The following is a 24,737-nucleotide window of genomic DNA, read 5'->3' as shown; positions in this document are numbered from 1 at the left end:
CTTCTCGCCTATATCTGATGATGATTAGTAATGATTTCACTTCTCTCAACGTTTCCTGGGCTGCCTTCCTGTTTTGTAAAACATTTGGGCAATGGTAAATAACCAAATCAGGGCTTTAGAAAGCATGAAAAGAACAATTTATAAAAGCACATATGTTTTTTATTGAAAGAACACTGAAGGCAAAGTTGTACAGTATACACAGCGTGCAAATGCTCAATATTTTACATAGTATATATCATGTTAAAGAACGAAGAGAACTGTGTGAATAGCTCCAAGCCTGCGTTCACAATGCTTTGTGCGGTCTGTCTGAGGAAACATGAACAGGTGACTGGGCAGAAAATATGACATTGATTGTGGTAAAGGAGCAACTGCAAGCCTGAACAGATCTAGTCCAAGCACCTCCGTGTAAAGAAGCATTATATATTACGCTCCATATAGTTGTATATAGAATCTAGCAATAGAACAGATAGAGGTTTGGTGGAGTTCAGAGACATTTACTAAGCAAAACGTGCCATAATTCTGTCATAGATTGTAGTTCATGGCATCCATTAGATTTACACTGCAATTAAGCGCCTGTAATATGGGGCCCTACTGCACCTCTGCATGAACGCTTGGGCATACGGAGGGTTTTTTCTTCTTCTGCCATCCATTGGTATAGACAAAGAAAAAAAAAAATGGTGCCCTGTTCTTTCTCATGCCATAGTGCGGAGCTAATGTCTTCATATCTATTTAATATGGTGTTGTAGAGTGCGGGAATGACTGCTGCTATACAGTCTCTGGGCACGCAGATCAGCTGTTATGATGCCCAACTCTCACTGCAACAACAGGACTCACCAGATTAACCAGCTGGCCATAGTCTGAAAAAAAAATCTCTGCTTTTAAAATTCAACAGACTCACAGATTTCGTTTAAAATTAAATACGTGATGCAATATCATTTAAAAACTGATGACCGCACGAGGCAGAAAAAAAAAAGTGTAAGAGCCTGTACCGGCTGGAAACGTGATTGAAGGAAGACGTCTGGTCACCTCTAGTGACACTGATGGTTTGATGATGTGTTTTCTGTCAAACAATCAGCCCGCCGCCTTTCAGCTGGAAGATCCGTTACGCTCATGTCTTGGCAGGATGAAGCGGAGTCTGTCATCAACTCATTATGTGACTCTGCATGAAGAACTGCTGACTGAGGGCAATGTGCTGCAGAGAAATATCTTCTTAACTATTAACGGTCACCTTGGCCAAACTGTTTACACATGGCGGCAGCTCACAAGAATTCTACCTTTATTGCCTAACTAGAAAAACAATAATTGCAGCATTCTGGAGCACAAAGGCTCCTTCTTCAGGCTGGTTTACAAATGAAGCTTTGAATTCAGGCCGTCCTTCCTGTCATTGTTAAACTTTCTAAGTGATTCACTTTAAATTTATTACACGCAGGAAACATGTGTCCTGGTCATACATCCAGGTTTGACACTGTCTGCTGCCTTCCGGAAACTGCGTCACTCTTGGCCATAGGATGTCGGCTATTTCAGCTCAGAGTTAAGCTGTTGCCCCTTCATAAAGAATCACTGTGTATGACGTTAAATGTTGTACTATCCTGTCCGTTATTTGTGAAACTTGTTTGAAAAGGCTTTTCACCACAACTGCAATTACACTTTTATTAGCTAAGCAATGAAATATCACTTACGTTTTTCACACAACTATTTAACATCAGTACAGAGTTGCTGTAGAGACCAAAATAATCTTGTACTAAATGCATTCGCTATTTTTATATATTTTTTTTTGTACCTTTAAAGGGGTATTTCTATATTGGACACTTATACGAGAGTCACAGGATATGGCATAAATGTCTGATAGATGCGGGTCCCACCTCTATCTCTAGAATGGGTCCTCCTGACCCTATCTACTGCTTCTGGCCACTGTTACAAGGTGGTCAGGAGTACAGAAACAGCCAAGCTTGCTGTGCTAAATGCGAGTTACGGAAACAGCGTAGCACAGCAACCTACATCGTTTCCGGAACTCAGGAGCTTCAGAACAAGTGTAGCTTGCTGTGCTATGTTGTTTCTGTAACTCCCCTTCACTTCTATGGGAGTTCCATAAACCGCTTAGTAAAATGTGTTTGGCTGTTTCCAGGGGAGGAAATAAAAAAAAAACCTGGCCACCTCTGAGCCCAGCGGCAGAAGGTAGTATGGGAGTGCCAGAGGTGGACCCTTATGACATCTCCTGTGGGTATGTCATAAATACACCTTTAATTCATGGTCTGCTTTTATCGCAGATTTGTCAGGTTTCCAATGCTGCCTCTCAGATAAAAGTAGCCTGGAAACCTGACACAATCTGCTTTAAATGTGCTTTTTATTCTCTTTATTTTAGATACCTTTTGTGTATATGCAGATTCTTATTATACCAACTTACATATCTTTATATTGTAATCAACAATACATAGGTTTACATGTTTTGATCTAAGCTCATTGTCTGATTTCTATGTGAAATGTAGATTATTAGATAAATGTCTGTGTTCAAATTTAACCCAGTCATTGACAGGAATGAATAATTATTTGCTGCAAAAAACCAAGACTATTCCAGAGGCTAAATGCCAACTAACGAAAAAGGTTCTGTTAGGTTGGAGAATAATATATATTTTTATTTTTTTACCTGTAGATTTGGGAAGTTCTTGGGCTTGCCAGCTGATGGCGCATGGCCATTTACAAATTTGACCCTGTAGTATTCACTGGAACTACTCCACTTATTTATGTGGGGAATAACTTAAATTGATGATACATTTTAATGGTTTTCCACGTGTCATCTGAAAGACCGGTACTTTAGGAGTTGGCAGTTTCTGCTCATAGCATTACAACTGTTGCAGGCCCTGTATTCACTGGAAATTAGTTGCAATGTGTAGGTGAAATGTTACCGCATCTTTGCATATGTTTTTTACATTATTTACAGCACATTGACAATTAAAGTACTTCTCATGTTCTTACTTCGTCTAAGGAGGAGCATAAAACAAGTACGGTAAGCATACTCCTGACCAGGGATTGAGAAACACAGATGTAAAATGCATTTTTATACATAAAACAAATAGCTGAGGCAGAAACTGAACTGACAAATGAAAACTTTATAATATGCATAAAAACTAGCAGATTTGCATTCTTGTTATTATTGTTGAGAAACCACTAAAATGGGAACCAGCAGTGGCTTTCGCTCTGGTGGACCCGAGCCAGATGGCATTTGTCTGAATGGCCACACTGTAATACTATACGTCCCCTGCAGTGGCTACAGCGGGAGCGAAACCCTTAGTGTCTACTATATGAAAAAGTTGGTCCGTGGGGACATAACAACAACTTTAAGGTTATGTTCCCACACAGCATAATTGTTGTGCATTTTCCGTCTGGATTTGCGGCTGGAAAATCTTCAGCAGCAAAGTGATTGATATTTAAAAAGCTCATACAGACACTGCAGAAAAACCTTAAGGGTAAGTTCACATGGGTCTTATTTGCTGCCGATCCAGAATTCCAGGAGAAAGTCCATCTGATTTGGTGAAGATTTTCAAACATGATTTAATGCGGATTTGCCACTGCCCTGAAGAAGGAGGGGGGACCGTACTCATCTGCCCTGGCACTCTTCTAGCAACCCAGCCCAGCTCCCATTGGCTGGTCTCTGTCGAGTCAGCCTCCTAGGATGATGTCTCGTACCATGTAGCGAAGGCATAATTTTTGGGCACAATAAAGAGACTTTAAAAAAAAAAAAAAGACCCTGCTACTAGATTGGGTCGATGTTGCTGCTATACTTCTGTATGCATTTTTAGGCACAATGAGACTTCTTTGAAGGAAGGATGCTGTTGCTACTTTTTTTCTTGGATTTTATGGTTGGGATTGAGGATTAACCCGCTACAGCGTACTTGCATTCTATTGACGTATAGCTGGTGCTGCCTCAATCCGTTTTGTGTCTCATCCCATGTGACGCTGCAGCATGTGATTGGCTTCAGTGGTCACATTAGACAAAATGTTATTCCAGGAGGCCGGTTCAACGAAGACCAGCCAGGGGACTATGGGCACGTTGCTACGGGAGCGACAGGGAAATATGTTGGGGTTTTTTTAAGTGGAATTTTTTTTATAGTTGTGATTTTTGGTGTGAAATAGCTGCATTTGCCATTTGTTGCAGAGTTTTAGTAGAGAAAATCTGCAACACTAGCGCAATCATTTCAACAGCATAAATTGACATGCTGCAGATTAAAAAATCTGCACAGAAGTCGTCCGCAGTGTGTGGATGAGATTTGTAAAATCTTATCTACTTTGCTGCTACTGTAATATGCTGCGGATTTTCCACCCGCAAATCCGGACGGAAAATCTGCTGCAATTACGAGATAACGAAATACGACATCAGTCAATACCTGTACCTGAGTTTACCACATTCTCTTGAATTTTCCTGAAATGTTCTAAAAGCTACTGTAATGCTACATATCTAGTTTGTTCATTTTTGTAGTGCATTCCAAGAACAACTTTCCTTTACAGTACAGAATATTTCACTTTTATCGGCGTTTCAAAAAAAAAAAAAAAGATACAATCCAAGAGCCTTCCCAAATCTTTAATCTGTGTAACGTACAATGGGTACTGTACAGAACGCACAGAGGCCTAAAACAACACACACATACAAGCAAAATAGTATTTGTACACACACCAAAGTAATACAAAAAATGAAAACCAGGTAGCAGCAGACAGACATTTGGAAGAGTTCATAGTCATGTGCAAGTCTCTTGTACGTCTGCACACCAACTGTTACTGTTATCCCCAACAAATAACTCTTTATAAATAAATTATTATTACATAGAAAACCGACAGTCTAGAATAGATTATACTCCTGGCGATAATACGAGAAATGTAAGGCTACTGGAGCTTCTAGGAAATGCAGCAAAGGTAAAATACCTTTCTGTCCGGGCTTGAGAAAGTGCAGGATCCTATACACGGGAGGCAAGTTTCATTTATCTTCATCAATGCTACTGGGGTCTACAACAGCTAGCTAAAGGGTTGGAATCTGGACGGTGAGATAACTTCTGGTTTTCATTTATTGTATTTTCTAACATTGTAAACGTATATTTTTTATTTCTTTTTGGTTATTTGAGACGAAGATGTTGAATCAAAGGATACAACGTCTTATAGGAGAAATAGACAGGCTGTGGTTAGGCTTTCTGAAGCAACAGATAAAAAATAATAATAGCCATTTCAAACCGATAAAGAATAGGCATGGTCACGACACACACAGCTATTTCAGCGTGAGCAGGCCCCAACCCTATTTAGAAGCTGATTTTCACTATTGCTTTTGGAAAATAAATACAAACTAACATGGTAATCACATAATCTAACAAGTAATGAGGTGCTGGACTTCTCGTTCCTAAATACTTCATGGTGGAATCTCATAGAACAAACACACTTTTTCTACACCGTCTGATATTATTGCAGTCAATTTATAATATATATATATATATATATGTATTTTATTTATTTTTTCAGTTATTTCCGCGTGGCATATATCCAAAAACCCACATTTAGGAAAGGCAGAATGTTTTGAGAAAGCTTAACAAAGAGTGAATATATGAAGATATACAGAGTATGATTGTCAATTCTACATGGGAAATATGTAGCAATGAGGAGGAATCTAAAATATTGCACTTATGCAAATGACTATTACATTATACTTGGTCCTTTAATTTAATTGCTTTGTACATAATGCCTGAAAACAAAAAGCTACTTTTTATTTTTTTAAATATTCATTAAAAACCCGGAGGATCACCCCCACCCTAGACATTTTCTACATAAATAAATAACTTTCACTTTTATATAACCACTTTTCTGAACATTTACATTGTATGTTGTACAATATCTACACACAATAGTTTATCATCCCTTGAACATAACAATAAATTTACATACATTTCCTCCCTTTGTGCATTTTTCATGTTTCTCGCATTCACCATTTGAAAGGCCATATCTAATTCTTTATACCGATTTGTGTTGTATAGGTGTAACGTGCCCAGTTAAGGATGAATTTTATTTTGTTTGGCAGTGACCTGCAGTAAGATGTATCCTAAGACCTCCATAGTCACTGTTGTATAGCCAAAGCCTATTGGCGAACAGCTGATAATACACAATATTGATTGTGCTTTATATTGGAAGTGGTATATTAGAAATCGCTCTTAAAATGACTATGGCCGTGCAAAAGGTATCCTCAAATTTCTAACAATTATAGAAATATAAAAGGTACATAATATTTGTAAAAATAAAACTTTTTTTTGGGGGGTGGGGTGGGAATCAATGGAACCACAGGTAAATCTGTACTATAATGTGTAATATGCATGTTTTTAATATCAAATTAGGGTTTACGTAATATTGGGAACAAAAGTGAAAGTTGAGGCGGTCTATACATGCAGGCAAACAGTGCAACCTACTCTCCATAAATTTAAACAAACGTAAACTGGCATTACAATGTATTCCCTGTGAAGCCAGGGCAGCAACAACAACTCCGAGGGCAGAGTAAACAGCAAAAAAAAAAATTAGAATGCTCATTGTGCACGCACACGCACTTTGTTTAATCAATTTAAAGAATTACCTTTTTGGCTTCTGTTCACCTCTATAGGGGACAATTAGGAAAATTTTACAGTGCTAAAGTGTGTACAATAATTTCCTATACTGTACTCTGCAACGTCATTTTATGTGTAAAGTGGTTGATCGGTCTAAGTAAATAAGTGGTATGAAAACATATTTGCCATTTTGGAACCTTCTTCTTTCAGCATTGGAGGGAGTAGATGTATTGGGGTTCCATCTGTTCCTAGTGTCCCACTTGTTATTAGTGGAGATGAGGAAATTGAGATATGGCCTTTTAGTTTCTACCTTACATTAATTTTTTATTTTTTTGGCACCCTGCTTTAATTCTGCATACCATGTGATATAACCGCACACAAAAAAAACAAAAAATAGTAATAATATCTATCTCCTGGATTAGCAATATTTCAATTACCATGCACTACAGACAAGAATGTGTAGCTACATGAGATGGTAACAGATCTCCAATCTAAAAATTATCAGTGCAAAGAAAACAATGAGGTTGTACAGTTGAGCAACTACACGCAAAAGCAGCAAACTGGACAATTTACAGAATCTTAAGAACTTTAGATACAAATGGACTTCGGTTACTGGTTTGGACGTCCTCTGATTAGCAAGGTATACCTGCAAAGTACTGTCACATCTTGTTATAAATGTGTTCTTTAGATAGGTCCACAACATATTGAAATGAGCTAGGCAGACTGTCATAGATTCTGAAATAGTGTCATTGCGTAAAAAGCGTTTTCCTTCTTTTCCCGCAAAAAAAATATGAAAGGTTTCCGTTTATTAATTTGTTGTGCCTTAGTTTGCAAGACAGAAAGCCAACAAGGGCAGGACTGAGGTCAACTGGTCTCCGTTGACCACTTATTCTGTGGAGGCTACCTCTTCTTGAGAATTTAACAGACTTTCAAGCTTTTAGGTGAATGTACTATCCCTTTTCATTACTTAACCGGACGCGTGTTGTGCATTCTTCAGTAACAATTCAGAAATGGCTAAGGTATAGGAGGCACGTATTTACACCTAGAAGTCTTTGAACCTGCTTTAAAAGAATAAAAATAAATAAAAACATTGGGCTACTTTTGAATTTGATTTGCTCCCTCTGTGGTTTTCGGGTAATTATCTCCTGGGCATAACTACCCTTTTAAGGCCTGCAGTTCAACACTTGGTCACCAGCTCTGCTATTGTTGTTATGTAGTAGCACCATTTTGTGAACGCTGTCTCCAATAAAGTTGTGCCTCCAACAATTTTTGTCACCACCCCTACCTTTAACCTGACCAGAGCTAACGCACAAAAATATGGAGGCTCACTTCTGACTTAAAACGCCAGCTTCCAGCTTGGGGTTGGCTGCACTCCTGCCCCAGCATCCTGCTGCAATACTCATACTTCTTTGGCTACGTTCCTTTTCCCGATCCCGGTCACTCTCAGACTGACTTTGTGTTCTCTCCGGTTTGTGGTTGCTGCTACCAGTGGGTTGTGATGAGATAGTACGAAGCAAGTGATTCCTCTTCCTCAGAAAATCTGTTTGACCAGGAAGACAGAAACTTCCCTTCCGCAGTGCTATCCTGTTGGTATTCTTGGCAGGCCGTGATCGGTGGCTGTATTCCAGTTGGGCAAGGTGAGAAGCATAGCCCTCAGTGATAAACTGCAAGAATAATACACGTTAGTAAAGGCAATGATTACCTAAAATCGTATATTTGTTCCTTAAGACTTCCTTAGTTTTGCCCCTTTTCCCAAATGAAACAAAATGTTTGCACCAAAAGCAGCACAGATTAGCAGCGGCACCAAAGGGGCGCAGGGTAGAAAAAAAAAAGATGAGAAAGGTATTTTTGTATGCTAGGAACACTGCAATTTACTTTAGAAAATTATTAACAGAATATATGTACTTTTGGTAAGAAAGTTATTCAAGGGATGACACCTTTAAAACACTCCTACTGATTTACCCCCCCCCCCTTCTACACTATCTTTCACTTAATCAGATATTCAAGTGAGGTAGAGGGGTAAATTAGCCAGACTGCTTCTTTAATATACACTATATTTCACCCCCCCCCCCCCCTTATGTGCACTGTCTCCCCCATCACCTTAGCTCACCCGTCAAGGATTCCTTGTTTTCTTTCTGCTGCTTAAAGAGGCTCTGTCACCACATTATAAGTGCCCTATATTGTACATGATGTGATCGGCGCCGTAATGTAGATTACAGCAGTGTTTTTTATTTAGAAAAACTATCATTTTTGACGGAGTTCTGACCTTTATTAGCTTTATGCTAATGAGTTTGTCAATGGACAACTGGGCGTGTTTTACTTTTTGACCAAGTGGGCGTTATGGAGAGAAGTGTATGATTCTGACCAATCAGTGACCAATCAGTGTCATACACTTCTCTCCATTCATTTACACAGCACATAGCGATATAGCTATATCGCTATGTGCAGCCACATAAACACACTATAACATTACTGCAGTGTCCTGACAATGAATACACATTACCTCCAGCCAGGACGGGATGTGTATTCAGAATCCTGACCACTTCTCTGCACGTCTCTGTGATTTACAGCACAGTGAGATCTTGCTGTAAATGACAGTTTACAGCGTAATCTCGCGAGACTACGCCTGCTGTGCTGTAACTCACAGAGAAGTGGTCAGGATTCTGAATACACATCACGTCCTGGCTGGAGGTAATGTATATTCATTGTCAGGACACAGCAATATAGCTATATCGTTATGTGCAGCCACAAACACACTATAACATTACTGCAATCTGCAGTGTAAATGAATGGAGAGGAGTGTATGACGCTGATTAGTCACTGATTGGTCAGCGTCATACACTCCTCTGTACAACGCCCACTTGGTCAAAAAGTAAAACACGCCCAGTTGTCCATTGAGAAACTCATTAGCATAAATCTAATATAGGTCATAACTCCGTCAAAAATGAACGTTTTTCTAAATAAAAAACACTGCTGTAATCTACATTACAGTGCCGATCACATTAGGTACAAGATAGGCCACTTATAATGTGGTGACAGAGCCTCTTTAATTCTCCTTGTTAACAAACCACCTGCTTCCTATTCCACAATAAAATGTAACAGGGTGTAAAACAAATTAAATAAATGAGTTTTCTTAAATAAATTATTGGTCTTTCACTATTCTTGTTACTACATTTCTTCTTCTACTGTTTTTGAACTAAACTGGCTTAGCTCATTACCTGCAGAAAGGATATATCTGATAGGAGGAGCTAAAGCTTTTTACTTAAGGTGCTATTACATGTTCCAACCTGGGCACTCGTTTGCTCCTTTCACAAGGAGCGAGTATGGGGACGAGCACTCATTACTCAGATCGCACGTCCCCACACATTATCATCATGTCGGCAGCGCATCTCCCTGTTCACACAGGGAGATGTGCTGCCGACAACGATAATAGTCTCAGTATTTAAAACGATATGATCAGCTGATTAACGAGCGTTTGCTAGTTTATCGACTGATCGTTGCCCTGGGCAATTATCGGGATTGAGTGTTCTGTGAACGCTCATTTGCCCAATAATTGGCACGTGTGAAAGGGACTTTAGTGTCTGCCTTTTAGTGGCAGCAGCTGCAGTCCTGTGTAAAAGGGTTTCCTAATTTATTTGATTTTTGCATATTTGTTACACTTGAGGATTTTTTGGTTGAGATCAGAATACATGGTTCCATTAATTATGACAAGTCGACAAGGTTCTGTAAAAGCAAAGCAGCCCCAGACCGTCACACACTACCACCACCAGGTTTGACTGTTGATATGATGTTCTTAGGGTGGATTCACATGGGACGGAAATGCTGCATAGTCCCAGCCATGTGGATGGGATATGAACAAATCTAAATCACACGCTGCTGAACATTTTCCGGATTTTAATATGTTCACTCCGGATATCACCCTTTTTCAATATAGAATTGGGGAAATCCGGAGCAAAACGGAACACAGCAGAAAAAGAGCAGCATTTCCGTTCTGTGTGAATCCAATCCTCGGTCCCCTGCACACGCTGCAGATTTAGTATTTTCTGCAGAAACAACCCCTTTGAGGTGAATGTAACTGATTTTCAGTTGCAGAAATTTTTGCGCATTGTAGCGCATGCATTATGGTGAATTGCGGCGTTAGTGTTACGCCAAATGTAACAAAACTCACGTCTTCCGAAATCAGTCCACAGATTATTATCTTGGTGGTCATCTAAATGTTTTTCGACAAATGCGAGACAAGCCTTTGTCTTCTTTTTAGTCAGTAATGGTTTGCGCAGTACAACTCTCCCATGGCTACCCTTTTTGGCCAGCGGTTTTCTTCTTGTGGAATTCGTGTACATTGATGTTAACTGAGGCCTGCAGTTCATTAGATGTTTCGGTTCTTTTGAGACCTCCTGGATAAGTCATTGATATTCTTGTGGTGAAATTTTGGTATGCCGGCCACTCACCACTGTTCCACGTTTTCTCTATTTGTGGATAATGGCTCTCATTGTGGTTTGCTGGAGTCCCAGAGCCATATCAATCAATGGCTTTGTAACCCTTTCTAGACTGGTAGATTTCAATGACTGTTTCACATCTGTATTTGAATCTCTTTAGATCGTGACATCATGTGCTGCTTTTTGCGACCTCCTAGCTGGCTTCACATTGCCAGACATATTCTACTTAAGTGATGTTTAGATTCAACAGGTCTGGCAGTAATCCTGCCTGAATGTGGCTAGTGAAACTGAACCCAATTGTCAATTCAATTTGGTTAACTGGTTGATTTAGTAGCTGTAGGGCCAGCATTTTTCCTTCAATAATTACAGTATATACAAGTATAAAACCTGCACACAGGATGGAATTGCTGTGGAGTTTCCGTCCAGAATTTCCGTGCAGAAATCCTGCAGTGTATTACAGCAGAGGCACAGTAGATGATATTTGAGCAAAGCTCATCCATACGCTGAAAAAAACCCACAGAAAACGCGTGCGGATATTGACCTGCAGTGCGAATTCACAATTTATCTTGCTTAGACACAATTCCGCAGCATTTCCGTCCCGTGTGCAGGGGGCTTTAAAGGTGTCGTCACATGCGGCAGATTTTGTTGCAGGAATTTCTGCATCAAAATCTGCCGCGTATGACAGCACTCGAAAAGTAGTTTGTGGATCTGAAATATTCAAGTGTGACAAATATGCAAAAATAGAAGAAATTGAGAAGGAGGCAAGAACTTTTTCACAGCACTGTATACTCATTAGAAGCTGTACGCTGTTAGCAAAGCTTTTCTCCCCAGACAGCATGTTGCTCCCGTCCAGAAAGCGGCTTCAGATGGAGGGTCTTGTGACGCGACCTATCCATCAGCAACCTCCGTTGAAACGCACTGCGCATGTGCTAGTTTCCTGGATTTCTAGGATCTGCGCGATTGCAAATGAAAGATTAATAGTAAGGTGACAGAATACTTTGTTAAATTTTATTACAACCATTTAAAGGGGTTGTGTCATGAAAACAACCCCTGTTCATATGCCATATCGATGTCAAAGGGGGGTACCCTGCTCAAGACCCCCCTCTGAGCCAGAATAGAGAGCCGCACTGTAAAAACGGTCCCTGTTCTGGCAGAGTCGAGTGTCCATTATAAGTCCGCTCCCCGTCTTTTTAATCTTTTAGATGTGACTGTCAATAATGACTGCGACACCTGAGAAGTTTAACAGAGGGATGGAGCTCCCTCGGTCAGCCCATTGGTGCCCCCACAACACGATCGTAGCGTGCCAATGGGTTAATACGGAAGCAGGGGGCCTAACGAAGGCCCCCAGGTCTGCTATCGGTAGATATCTATTAGTCCATGCAAGAGGCATAAAACACTGACTGATAGACACATGCTCCGTATTCCAAAGCATTATATAAGTACTCATCAAACCAACAAATAAAGTGTAATATAAATAAATATTGCCCAAAGTAAAACAAATCCCTTTTTTTCATTAAAAATTATTTTATTTGTAAAAATAGTAAGCCATAAAAAGAAATACATATAAAAGGTATACCCACACTTGCAACAAGCCATAGAATAATGACATATAAGTTATAATGCATGGCAAATGTCATTTAAAAAAAAAAAAAGAATGGCAGATTACATTGTTTTCCAATCTCCCCCAAAAAAATGTAATGAAAAATCAATAACTTCTTTGTAGCCCAAAATGGTGGCAATGAAATCTACTACTTGCCCCGGAAAAAATGTTAGTTCTCAGAATGCGTCAACATAAAAAAATGTTTTCGCGAATACTAGCTATTATTTTACAAAAGTACTAAAACATAAAACTGTACATATTTGGAATTGGATGATTCCAGCTTTAACCCCCTGCCGCCGCAGTCATTTTCGTTTTTTCCTCCCCACCTTCCAAAAAGCCATAACTTTTTTATTTTTCTGTCGATATAGCTCTATGAGGGTTTTATTTTTGTGGTACGAGTTGCAGTTTCTCACGCCACCATTTATTGTACCGTATAATGTACTGGGAAACCGGAAAAAGTTCTGCGTGTGGTGCAAAAACAGTGATTCCCCCATTGTTTTTTGAGTTTAGTTTTTCACGGTGGTAAAAATTACACGTTAACTTTATTCTGCGGGTCAATACGATTACGTCGCCTGCAGGTGGGGGGCAAATAGACTGTTGGAGGGAGTGCCCCCTCCTTCTAACGACTTAGATGCCGTGGTCGCTATTCACTGGTCGGTTAACGATAGAACCAGTGGTGACTAATTGCTTTGGTGTTCTACCGCATTGACTGCGCAACTGAAAACGAACATGAGGTCCTGCTTGGAGCGGTGAGTGTATAGCGTTTATGAAAGCACACCAACAATCTTTGAATTGACTGTTAAACCTAGCACTCATTCTATCTTAAAATTTGAACATTTACATACTATGCAGAGGGGCAACATCTATTGATTAATTTCTGTGTAAAAATGTCTGGTTGTTACAGGGTTCCATAGCATCTACCACACGCCTATTGGCAACAGGCTATATATATATATATATATATATATATATATATATATATAGAAGAAGAAAATTTGCAGCACTCCAACATGAAAAAAGTGGTGGTTTATTCAATCCAAAACAACAGCAGTTGTTTTGGATTGAATAAACCACCACTTTTTTCATGTTGGAGTGCTGCAAATTTTCTTCTTCTATATATATTATATATATATATATATATATATATATATATATATATAGGCCCTCGTGGCTAGGTTAAAACATTACAAATGCTCCCTTAGTCACACAGACGCACACGCATATATATTATAGACGTGTTTCTGTATGTGTGTCTAAGGGGGCATTTGTAAAGTTGTTTTAACTACCACGGGGCCCTTGTGGTTAGGTTAAAAGGGTTTTCACACCTTAGACATTTATGGCATAGCCACAAGATTTGCCATAATTGTCTGATAGATGCGGGTCCCAGCTCTGTGACTCACACCTATATCAAGAACGGGGCTCACGCATGCGCACTGCTCTCTTCATTCTGTTCAATGGGAGTTCCGGAAACTTGACAGGCTGTTTTCATAACTCCCATTGAATAGAATGGTTATTACGGAAACAGCTGAGAAGCACTTGCTCGTCTGTTTCTGGAACTTCCATTGGACAGAATGGAGAGAGCCATGTGCATGCGTGACTCTCTCTATCCACTAGAACCTGTCTGGAATCAGCGGCCAGCAGCCACCGCGCCAGGCAAAATCGGGGTCGGGAAACCCCCGTTCTCGATATAGGTGCCAGTCCCAGAGCTAGGATATGCCATAAATGTCTAAGATGGAAAAACCCTTTAATAAAGCTCTTATCAAAGCGATCTTAGATCACAGTAATACAACATATTTTATTTTTATTTGACATCGTCCATTTTTATCTTTACATTATTATTATAAAATAGTTTTTTTTCTTATTGCTATTATTGGTAACACATTTATGAGTAATATGAGTGGCACATGAATATCCTAGATGTAAGGTAATTATAATTGTTTGGCACTTTAATAAATAAGGGGTTTATCAATTTGAAATAAGTTGCCTGTAGAGACATTTTTTTGTATATTATTTTCCATTTTCATTAGTCTGTGGATACCAGAGATTGCAACCAGTGCTCTTGGCATCTTATCCATACACAACTTCATAAAAGTTTATGGCTGTTTCACTACTTTTGGCATCTACCTTCTAAAAATGAATCAAGTAGATAACAAATCGATCTTGAAAAATCAGTCAGATGCCTTTCCTAATTTCTGCTGAATACCTTTGGCATCAGAAATGAATAATCCAACTACAGGATAGTTTGCTTATCTGCAAATGTTGTGGAATAATATTCATCTGGTAATTAAAAAAAACAATCCGGTGGACACTGATACACCGTGTTATGCCTAGTGCAGGGAGTGAGAGAACACCAAATCTCTGTGTCATGCACAACCCCTTTAAGACATACACAAGGCATAACACTATCAGTTTTGTATCGTGTACTTTTTTACAATCTTCAATAGCTTTCTCCATTGCCTGTCTGTGATAAAGAAAAAATGGACATAATTTAAGTACAGTAGTTCCAGGCTTATTACCTGACACTGGTGTTGTAACTTCTTGGTGGGTCGGCCTACTATAAAAATCTGCATTGGTGACAAACCTATAGCGCTGTATACGGAGATGTCTTTTGTGGAGCCATAAGCTGCATGGATTTTCATGTGTATCTGTAAAAATAAACAAAAATAAATACTATCATTTAAACTACAATTCACTATATACAGTGAAACATCTTTCAGACGACCACCCAAAATTGCACAAAAAATGGGGGTGGTCCTCTCAAAGAAAACAGTACACAGAATGCAGTTTAAAGCATCTGAAGCAATCAGAAAACAAGTACGTGTTCAAAACAAACCTATACCATTAATTTTGCCTTGGACTAATCTTCAGAACATATATATCTCAACACATTTTAAAGATAACTTGCGTTTGCCTAAATTGACTGGGCTGTTACTAGAAACACCTTCGCAACCTACTACGTTTTTACACTAAATGTCCTTTAAATACTGGTGTGGAAGACTTGCAGCTCGACAGGTAGCCCCCTTACGGGATGCCAATTGGCTTGAAAATATCTTAATACTCCCAAAGCTTCCTAAAGGTTTAGTGTCTAAAATTTATAAACAGTTGTGGATACAATCTGCTTCATCTAGGTCCTGTTATTTGACTGCTTGGGAAAAGGAATTGGGAGTACAATTTACGCCATCTGAAATTACTAGAATTTTTTCAAGCTCACATGGTTTTTCTAGATGTATAAAGATCCAAGAGAATTCATTCAAAACATTGTCCAGATGGTACAGGACGCCATGTCAATTAAAATTGATGGGACTATCTCAAGACGATAGCTGTTAGAGATGGTGGAGGGGTACAGGTACTCTGTCACATATTTGGTATCACTGTGATCTGATTCAACCCTTTTGGTTGGAGGTACAAGAATATATCTCCAAAATATGTGGAGGTGCGATTGCCTTGACTCCAGAATTTATTTTGCTGTGGCTCCCTACCCAGCAGTTTCGACCCTCTAGGCATAACCTACCAACAATCTTACTTACAGCGGCGAAACTGCTGGTTCCACTTCGGTGGAGATCTGTTGACCCCCTAACAATGGGACAATGGATTGAAAAGGTGCATCAGATATCCAGATTGGAAGAGTTGGCCAGCTGGGAGACGGGCAGTCATGTTAAATATATGAAATTATGGCAGCAGTGGGTTTCTTTCTGGAACAATAGAGACCACCCACTCTAGTTTACATATTGTCATATGGAGGGGCTTTGATTCGGTAGATCCTCTAGACATATGCTCATTGCTTATATATATATATTTTCATTATATTGGTTTTTGATTGGAAATGGTTCCTAATACTAATTGCTGCTTACAAACGTTATTGTCACTGTGTGACCCCCCCCCCCCCCCCCCCCCGTTTTCCATATTTTTTTTTAATGTACACCTGTATAACAGTGTCCGTAATTTGCAATGTATATCTCATGTACTGAAATTGTAACTTTATTTCTTTGCACTTTGGGCTAATGTGCCCCTGTTTCTATGATGTTACGGTTTGTATTTCAAATAAAAACAGATTTGAGAAAAAAAAAAAGAAAACAAGTACGGCACACAAAAAACAAATAATGATAAAATAATGTATTTTATCATGTGGTTAATGACAAGTTCTCTAGTAGTACAGCATGAAAGTTCTCATACATCGTAACCTGTTGTGGACAAGTGTAGGTATTGAGGGTTTTGATAGCAGCGGTCAGTGGCGTAACTACCGCTATAGCAGCTGTAGCGGCTGCTACGGGGCCCGCGGCATGAGGGGGCCCGTGTCGCCCGCCGGCACGGGCCCCCACCATGGCCGGAGGCTCCGCTAGCAGCCGCTATGGCTGCTACAGCAGGACGCCACTAAACACTATGGCAGAGCAGGGAGGTATTTCCCCGCTCTGCCATTAAACAAAAGACATGTATCCCCTATCCACAGGATAGGGGATACATGTGTGATCACTGGCATTGATAGGGAGAACGGGGGACTGAAAGTCCCCTGAAGTTCTCCATCACAAACCTCGGACTTCCGGGGTTTGTGTCGGCAGCTCCGTAGAAATGAATGGAGCGCCGGTCGTGCTTGTGCGCATGCGTGACCAGCGCTCTTTTCATTTTTATTGAGCTGCGCAGACGACGTAAGTCAGAGGTTAGTCATGGAGAACTTGGGGGACTTTCGATCCCCCATTCTCCCTATCGCTGCCAGCGATCACACATGTATCCCCTATCCTGTGGATAGGGGATACATGTCTTTTCACACTGTAGGTCGCATTTTTTTGGGGGGTTGGGGACGCTGTATGGCGTTCCCTACAGGGGGGGGGGCTGTATGGCGTTCCCTACACGGGCGGGGCTGTATGGCGTTCGCTACAGGGAGGGGCTGTATGGCGTTCGCTACAGGGGGGCTGTATGGCTGTAGCCCCCCTGTAGATAGCGCCATACATCCCCCTCTGTAGATGGCGCCATACAGCCCCCCCTATAGATAACGCCATACAGCCCCCTTTGTAGATATCTACAGAGGGGGCTGTATGGAGTCATCTACAGAGGGGGCTGTATGGAGTCATCTACAGAGGGGGCTGTATGGAGTCATCTACAGAGGGGGCTGTATGGCGCCACCTACAGAGGGGGCTGTATGGCGCCACCTACAGAGGGGGCTGTATGGCGCCACCTACAGAGGGGGCTGTATGGCGCCACCTACAGAGGGGGCTGTATGGCGCCATCTACAGAGGGGGCTGTATGGCGCCATCTACAGAGGGGGCTGTATGGCGCCATCTACAGAGGGGGCTGTATGGCGCCATCTACAGAGGGGGCTGTATGGCGCCATCTACAGAGGGGGCTGTATGGCGTTATCTACAGGGGGGGCTGTAAAAAAGGCACTATCTACAAGGGGGGGGGGTTGTGTGACACCCAGGGGAGGGGGTCCCCAGTCAAAAGTTTGCTATGGGGCCCAGTCTTTCCTAGTTACGCCCCTGGCAGCGGTGCTTGGCATCACATCAGCATATCACACATAACGGGCCCAGACTAGGACTAATAAAACAGCCGTGGTATGGTACTTAAGTCACTCCTGTCCGCACACATAACCATAGGAGGACCCCTCCCAGTCCCCATGGTAACCCCTCCCTTTCCCAGTTCAAGATAGCCACATTATTTTTAGTCCCCAGCATGGTTCCGCTCTCATTCCTAGTCCTCAGTATTGCACCCCTCTAAATCTTGTAGTTCAGCATGTTGCCCTCTCATTTCTGGTTCCCAGCATGGCTTCCCTTTAAATGTTGTTGCTCACTATGCTCCTCTATCATTCCTAGTCCTCAGCATGGCCTCCCTGTCATTTCCAGTCCCCATCATGCCTCTCCTCTAAATTTTGTTGCCAAGCATGTTCCCCCTTTGGTCCCCAGCACGGTTCCTCTCAAAATCTCGTTGCCCAACATATTCCGCTCTAGGTCCCCAGCATGGTTCCCCACGGATTCCTGGTCCCCAGCATGGCTCCCCTTTTATTTTTTATATAGTACACTACACTAGCATGGCTCCCCTCATTCTTAGACCCCAGAGCTCAACTTTTCATATTCCCTCACGGACAACCTTGACACCTCAGTTGCAGTCTGCAGGCTCCCTTGCTCAGCAACCGCTGTTCAGTGCAGAATGACACCTGCCGCACTCTCCCCTTCTCTGACATCCTCCCTCCTAGTCCTCCAATGATGCGGAGTGATCCTGACAGCTTCTCTACCCTGATATGCCACGCAACTCTCCTTCTGCTCTCTCCGGTCCGGTGATGTGGCACTGACCAATGTTCAGATGATTCACAGTGCAAGTCCAATTTGTGGTCTTTTCAAAGGGGTTCCCATGGAAAAATGTTCTTTAAAAAGTGGTTTTGGGTCGGAATAAAGGGGGGGGGGGGTCTGCTTAAAGATGGACAGCTTTCATAGTAAAATGTGTGTGCACAGGGATCCTCATTTATGAGACGACGAGAGGTCCCATGACCACCATCTGCCAATTCAGTGACCGCTTTCCCCATTTAATTTTATAGATAGGTGGCCGTGCTTGCTCGCATCCCTCTGGATTGAAGTCTATGGGAGTTACAGAAAGGGCACCCAGCTAGTGATATGTTGTAAAAAATCCTTATATGTATTAAGCAACTTAACCCCTTCCCGCCGCTAATCTGTACATATACATCCAAGCTACTTACAGCCAGGATGTATATATACAGTCCTAACTTTAATAGCAGATTGCGCTGCAAAGGGTGCTGAAATTATTAGATCTCTCTTCCAAAAAGCACTAAACAATGTGAGCAGTGTATTTAGTACTTGAACCTGAATGCAGAAAGCTTCCTTCTTACGTTCAGGCTGTTGCTATAGAAACCTGTGATGCCACTATGACGTCACAGGTTTCCAACTGTAACATGGAGTCAAGGAGCATGTTGGGAGGAGATGATCTATGTCTTCCCAGCATTTCTCTGTGTGCGTACCACTTCTAATAGTGATCTAATGGCCAGCAGCAATTAGATCACTAGTATATATGTGATCTGAATACAGAGCAATGCTGGGATGACACAGATCATGTAATCTCAGCATCTTTCAGCACTAGGACAATTTATGTTAAAGTTAAATTATAAATCAGTGAAAAAATGAATAAATGTAATAGATTTATAGTCGGGGTCCTTACAGACGCGGCGATACCAAATATGCGTAACTTTTTTACTTTATTTTGGTTTTTTAATAGTAAAGCAGTTTGTAAGGGGAAAAGTGGGTTTTTCATTTTTTTTAAATTAAACTTTATTAAACTTTTTTTTTTACTTTTGTACTAGTCCCACTAGGGCACTGTAATATGCGATTCTCCGATCGCTATTATAATACACTGCAATGCTTTTGTATTGCAGTGTATTACTGCCTGTCCGTTTAAAACGGACATGCATCTGCTAGGTCATGCCCTTCGGCATGACCTAGCAGGCATTCGCTACAGGCAGACCTGGGGGCCTTTATTAGGCCCCTGGCTGCCATCGGAAATACAGACATCGGCGATCTTATCGCCGGGTGTCAGTGGGATGAGAGGGAGCTCCCTCCCTCTCTCCAAAACCACTCAGATGCGGTGCACGCTATTGAGCACCGCATCTGAGGGGTTAAACTGGTGAGATCGATACTAATATCGATCTCACCCGGTCGAGCAGGGACTCCCCCAGCCCTCAACTGCCTCTGGCAGCTGAGAGCAGGGAGATTTGACAGCTCCCTGCTCTGTTTGCTTATTCCGATGCAGCGACGTAAAAAGTCTATCGGAATAAGGCCCGTTAGTGACCGACGTAGAAACACTATGGGCCGGTCACTAACGGGTTAAAGTGCAGACTCTCGGCTTTAATTTGAGGGTATTCACATCTTAATTTGAGGAAACGTTTAGGAATTACAGCTCTAATATGTAGCTGCCTCTTTTTCAAGGATCCAAAGGTAATTGGACAATTATCTCAAAAGCTATTTAATGGGCTGCATGGGCTATTCCCTCGTTAATCCATCATCAATTAAGCAGGTAAAAGGTCTGGAGTTGATTCCAGGTGTGGCATTTTCATTTGGAAGCTGCTGCTGTGAACCCACCACATGAGGTCAAAGGAGCTCTCAATGCAAGTGAAACAAACCATCGTTAGGCTGAAAAAAATGAAGAAATCCATCAGAGAGAGAGCACAAATGTTAGGAGTGGCCAAATCAACAGTTTGGTACATTCTTGAAAATAAAGAGTGCACTGGCGATCTCGTGAACTCCAAAAGGCCTGGACGTCCACAGAAGACAAGAGTGGTGGATGATCACAGAATCTTTTCTATGGTGAAGAAAAACCCCTTCACAACATCTACCCAAGTGAAGAACACTCCTGGAAGTAGGTGCGTCAGTATCTAAGTCTACCATAAAGAGAAGACTTCATAAGAGCAAATACAGAGGGTTCACCGCAAGGTGCAAACCATTAATCAGCCTCAAAAATAGAAAGGCCAGATTAGACGTTGCCAAACAACATCTAAAGAGGCCAGCCCAGTTCTGGAACAGCATTCTTTGTACGGATGAAACTAAGATCAACCTGTACCAGAATGATGGGAGGAAGAAAGTATGGAGAAGGCTTGGAACGGCTCATGATCCAAAGCACACCACATCCTCTGTAAAACATGGTGGAGGCTGTGTGATCGCATGGGCATGCATGGCTGCCAAAAGCACTGGGTCACTGGTGTTTATTGATGATGTGACTGAAGACAGAAGCAGCCAGATGAATTCTGAAGTGTTCAGGGATATACTTTCTGCTCAGATTCAACCAAATGCAGCAAGGTTGATTGGACGTCGCTTCACAGTACAGATGGACAATGACCCAAAACATACGGCGAAAGCAAGCCAGGAGTTTAAGGCAAAGAAGTGGAATATTCTGCAATGGCCAAGTCAATCACCAGATCTCAACCCGATCGAGCTGCATTTCACTTAAAGGACGAGTGTCGCGAATTATTTTTTTTTATATCAATTTGCTTTTAGTGTTTTATTAAAAAAAAAATTATTTGTGTGTTTGTGTTTTACTTTTTTTATTTTTTTACTTTTTCTTATCTATGGGGGCTGCCATTTTTTTTCCATCTCTGTATGTGTCGATTAACGACACATACAGACATGAAATACGGCACATACAGCCCCATAGTGAATGCATGCGCCGCTCTCACACAGTCCAAATTGAAGGACTTCGGCCGAGCGACGTCCGGCGCCATTTTCTTGTGGACCGGAAGCCGCAGCCGGACAGTAAGATTACTACTTCCGGTCGCGGCTTCCGGACTTGTGCACTTGGAGCGGAGGGAGCAGACGGAGCGGACGAACCGGAGGGAGCGGCGGCGGCAGGAGCAGGTAAGTTAGGTCTGTGTATGTACGTGTTTTACTGTGTGTTTACTACTGTATGTAAACCTACTACACTGTGTGTTAGCTCAAAAAATGGCGACACACAGTGTAGGAGGTTTGACCGTTCAATCCCCTCCTTTCTCCTGGCACTAGCCAGGATAAAGGAGGGGGGATTCTGTGAGCTCACTAGAGCGAGTGTGTATTCTCAAATTTTGCAGCATAAAGCAATGTGGTTGCTTTACCACATGCCAATGCTGCAATTTTGGGAATTGCTCCATCTAGTGACCAGCACTGGGAAATGTTATAAATTAGAATCTAATTTATAATATTTCCTGACTCGTGAAAAAATTAGAACAATGTTTAATCACTTATACACTAACTGTTTAAAAAAAATAATATTTTTTTTTTTCTAGCGACACATTCCCTTTAAGACAAAACTTAAGGCAGAAAGACACACACAAAAGCAACAACTGAAGACAGCTGCAGTAAAGGCCTGGCAAAGCATCACAAAGGAAACCCAGCATTTGGTGATGTCCATGGGTTTCAGACTTCAGGCAGTCATTACTTGCAAAGGATTCTCTACAAAGTATTAAAGATTTTTTTTATTGATGGTAACGTTAATTTGCCCAATCACTTTTGAGCTCCTGAAATGAGGAGTCTATGTGGAAAAATTGCTGCAATTCCTAAACGTTTCACAGGATATTTTTGTTCAACCCCTTGAATTAAACCTGAAAGTCGACACTTCAATTGCATCTCAGTTGTTTCATTTCAAATCCAATGTGGTGGCAGCAGAGCCCAAATCATGAAGATTGTGTCACTGTCACTGTCCAAATAATTCTGGGCCTAACTGTATGTATGTATATATATATATATATATATATATATATATATATATATATACACACACACAAAAATGGAAATCTTGCAGCACTCAAAATAGTGAAAATAAAGTGGTTTATTTCAGCCAACAAACAGCGACGTTTCTGTCCTACAATAGGACCTTTATCAAGCTTGATAAAGGTCCTATTGTAGGACAGAAACGTCGCTGTTTGTTGGCTGAAATAAACCACTTTATTTTCACTATTTTGAGTGCTGCAAGATTTCCATTTTTGTATATTACCTAGTCCTTGGATCTGGACGGCTTGCTTGGCACCTATACATCTTCTCTAGTGAGTGCTGCGGTTTTCTTTTTGCTATATATATATATATATATATATATATATATATACATATATACATATACATATACACACACACAATCCCTCCCGCCCGTATTGTCAGAATAAATGATGGGCGTCATGCACCTATGTAATTGTGACATTATCACGCTAAATATGATACCCAAAATCCACACAAATAATTAAGTCACTATTTTCCATCTCTCTAGCCCTGCCTTATCTGTTCTTCGCAAACTAAAATAAAAAATGTGGTACTTTGCACCCTCTTACCGATCCCAAAGACGAGCTAACGGTGGGGGACAAGCTAGAATGAATATGGGCACCGCTGTTCTCAGTGTTATAGCAATGATGTGTGTTGGGCAATGTACATACTGAATATTGCTATACAAGGGAGAATAAGAGGATTATATTGTGATAGAAAGATTTTGGGTAAAGTAATTATATTGAATATTTAGGAGGACAAAAAAAAGGAAATTTGCATTTTTGTCTTAGTATTGCCTATTTTCTCCAATATAAAACGTAATAGTTACTGGTTCTGTTTTGGTACCATATTAAAGCCTCACATGTTCCGCAAACAAAAAAATAAATAGCCAAAGTATGAAAAAAATAAATAAATAAAAAAGCGAGAATATTCACCCTTAGAATGCGTCATTCCAAAAGGTGAATTTTTCCTGTGGGCATTTAAGGCATCTGTTGGCCTTGGTCCTGAAATGGTTAATACATAGAACGTGACGACGACAGGCATGCAGTCCTACTTAGTGGCAGCAATCTCTGTATGCACGCTCATACAGGAAGGCTGTCAATCATTTCCTGTTGCTTTTATAGTGCCAACATATTGGCAGCACTGTGGAGAGATTATCATCACTCCCATCAGTCACTGAGTGAGACCTCCCATGGAACTCCTAAAACCCCAGTGAGCAGAGATAAATTCTGTATCTACTGAACCTTTTTTAATCAGCTCCTTCTGCTCTACATCACGCTCTGCACAGATAGGACACCATGTACAACGTCACAGGTTCCCTTTAAAGCTGGACCAATGGTATATAAAATAGAACCACACCTGGAATAGTACTGTCAATTTAAAGCGGCTCTGTCACCAGATTATAAATGCTCTATCTCCTACATAATCTGATTGGCGCTGTAATGTAGACAACAGTGGTTTTTATTTCGAAAAACAATCATTTTTGAGCAAGTTATGAGCAATTTTAGATTTATGCTAATGACTTTCTTAATAGACAACTGGGCGTGTTTTTACTTTTTACCAACTGGGCGTTGTACAGAGGAGTGTATGACACTGACCAATCAGTGTCATACACTTCTCATTGTTCCAGTGTGATTGTGCAGTGAAAGAAGCTGGGCTGGAACAATGAGAAATGTATGACGCTGATTGGTCGCTGATTGGTCACTGATTGGTCAGCGTCACACACTTCTCTGCACAACGCCCAGTTGGTGAAAAGTAAAAACACGCCCAGTTGTCTATTAAGAAACTAATTAGGATAAATCTTAAATTGCTCATAACTTGCTCAAAAATGATCGTTTTTCAAAATAAAAACCACTGTTGTTATCTACATTACAGCGCCGATCAGATTATGTAGGAGATAGGGCATTTATAATCTGGTGAC

The 24,737-nt window shown here is 41.0% G+C and overlaps 1 protein-coding gene across 11 annotated transcripts in view; it reads right to left on the bottom strand.

Annotated features, from left to right (window-relative positions):
- Positions 1-154: 154 nt before the first annotated feature.
- PITPNM2 (phosphatidylinositol transfer protein membrane associated 2) overlaps positions 155-24,737 on the bottom strand; it is a 352,986-nt gene continuing 328,403 nt past the window's right edge. For 8 of the 11 annotated variants that reach the window (XM_075834044.1, XM_075834086.1, XM_075834087.1 and 5 more), the window contains 2 exons: positions 15,119-15,247; positions 155-8,230 (listed from right to left, as the gene is read on the bottom strand). In XM_075834044.1, coding sequence (XP_075690159.1) covers positions 7,892-8,230; positions 15,119-15,247 — 468 coding nt within the window. In that variant the 3' untranslated portion in view covers positions 155-7,891. The remainder of the gene's footprint in view (positions 8,231-15,118; positions 15,248-24,737) is intronic. The other 3 variants (XM_075834088.1, XM_075834089.1, XM_075834090.1) reach the window with 1 other exon arrangement.

This window comes from Rhinoderma darwinii, chromosome 1 (genome assembly GCF_050947455.1).
Source record: "Rhinoderma darwinii isolate aRhiDar2 chromosome 1, aRhiDar2.hap1, whole genome shotgun sequence".
NCBI classification, from domain to species: Eukaryota; Metazoa; Chordata; class Amphibia; order Anura; family Rhinodermatidae; genus Rhinoderma; species Rhinoderma darwinii.
Note: the sequence above shows the minus strand (reverse complement) of the source record. Positions and strands in the feature narration are given on the sequence as shown.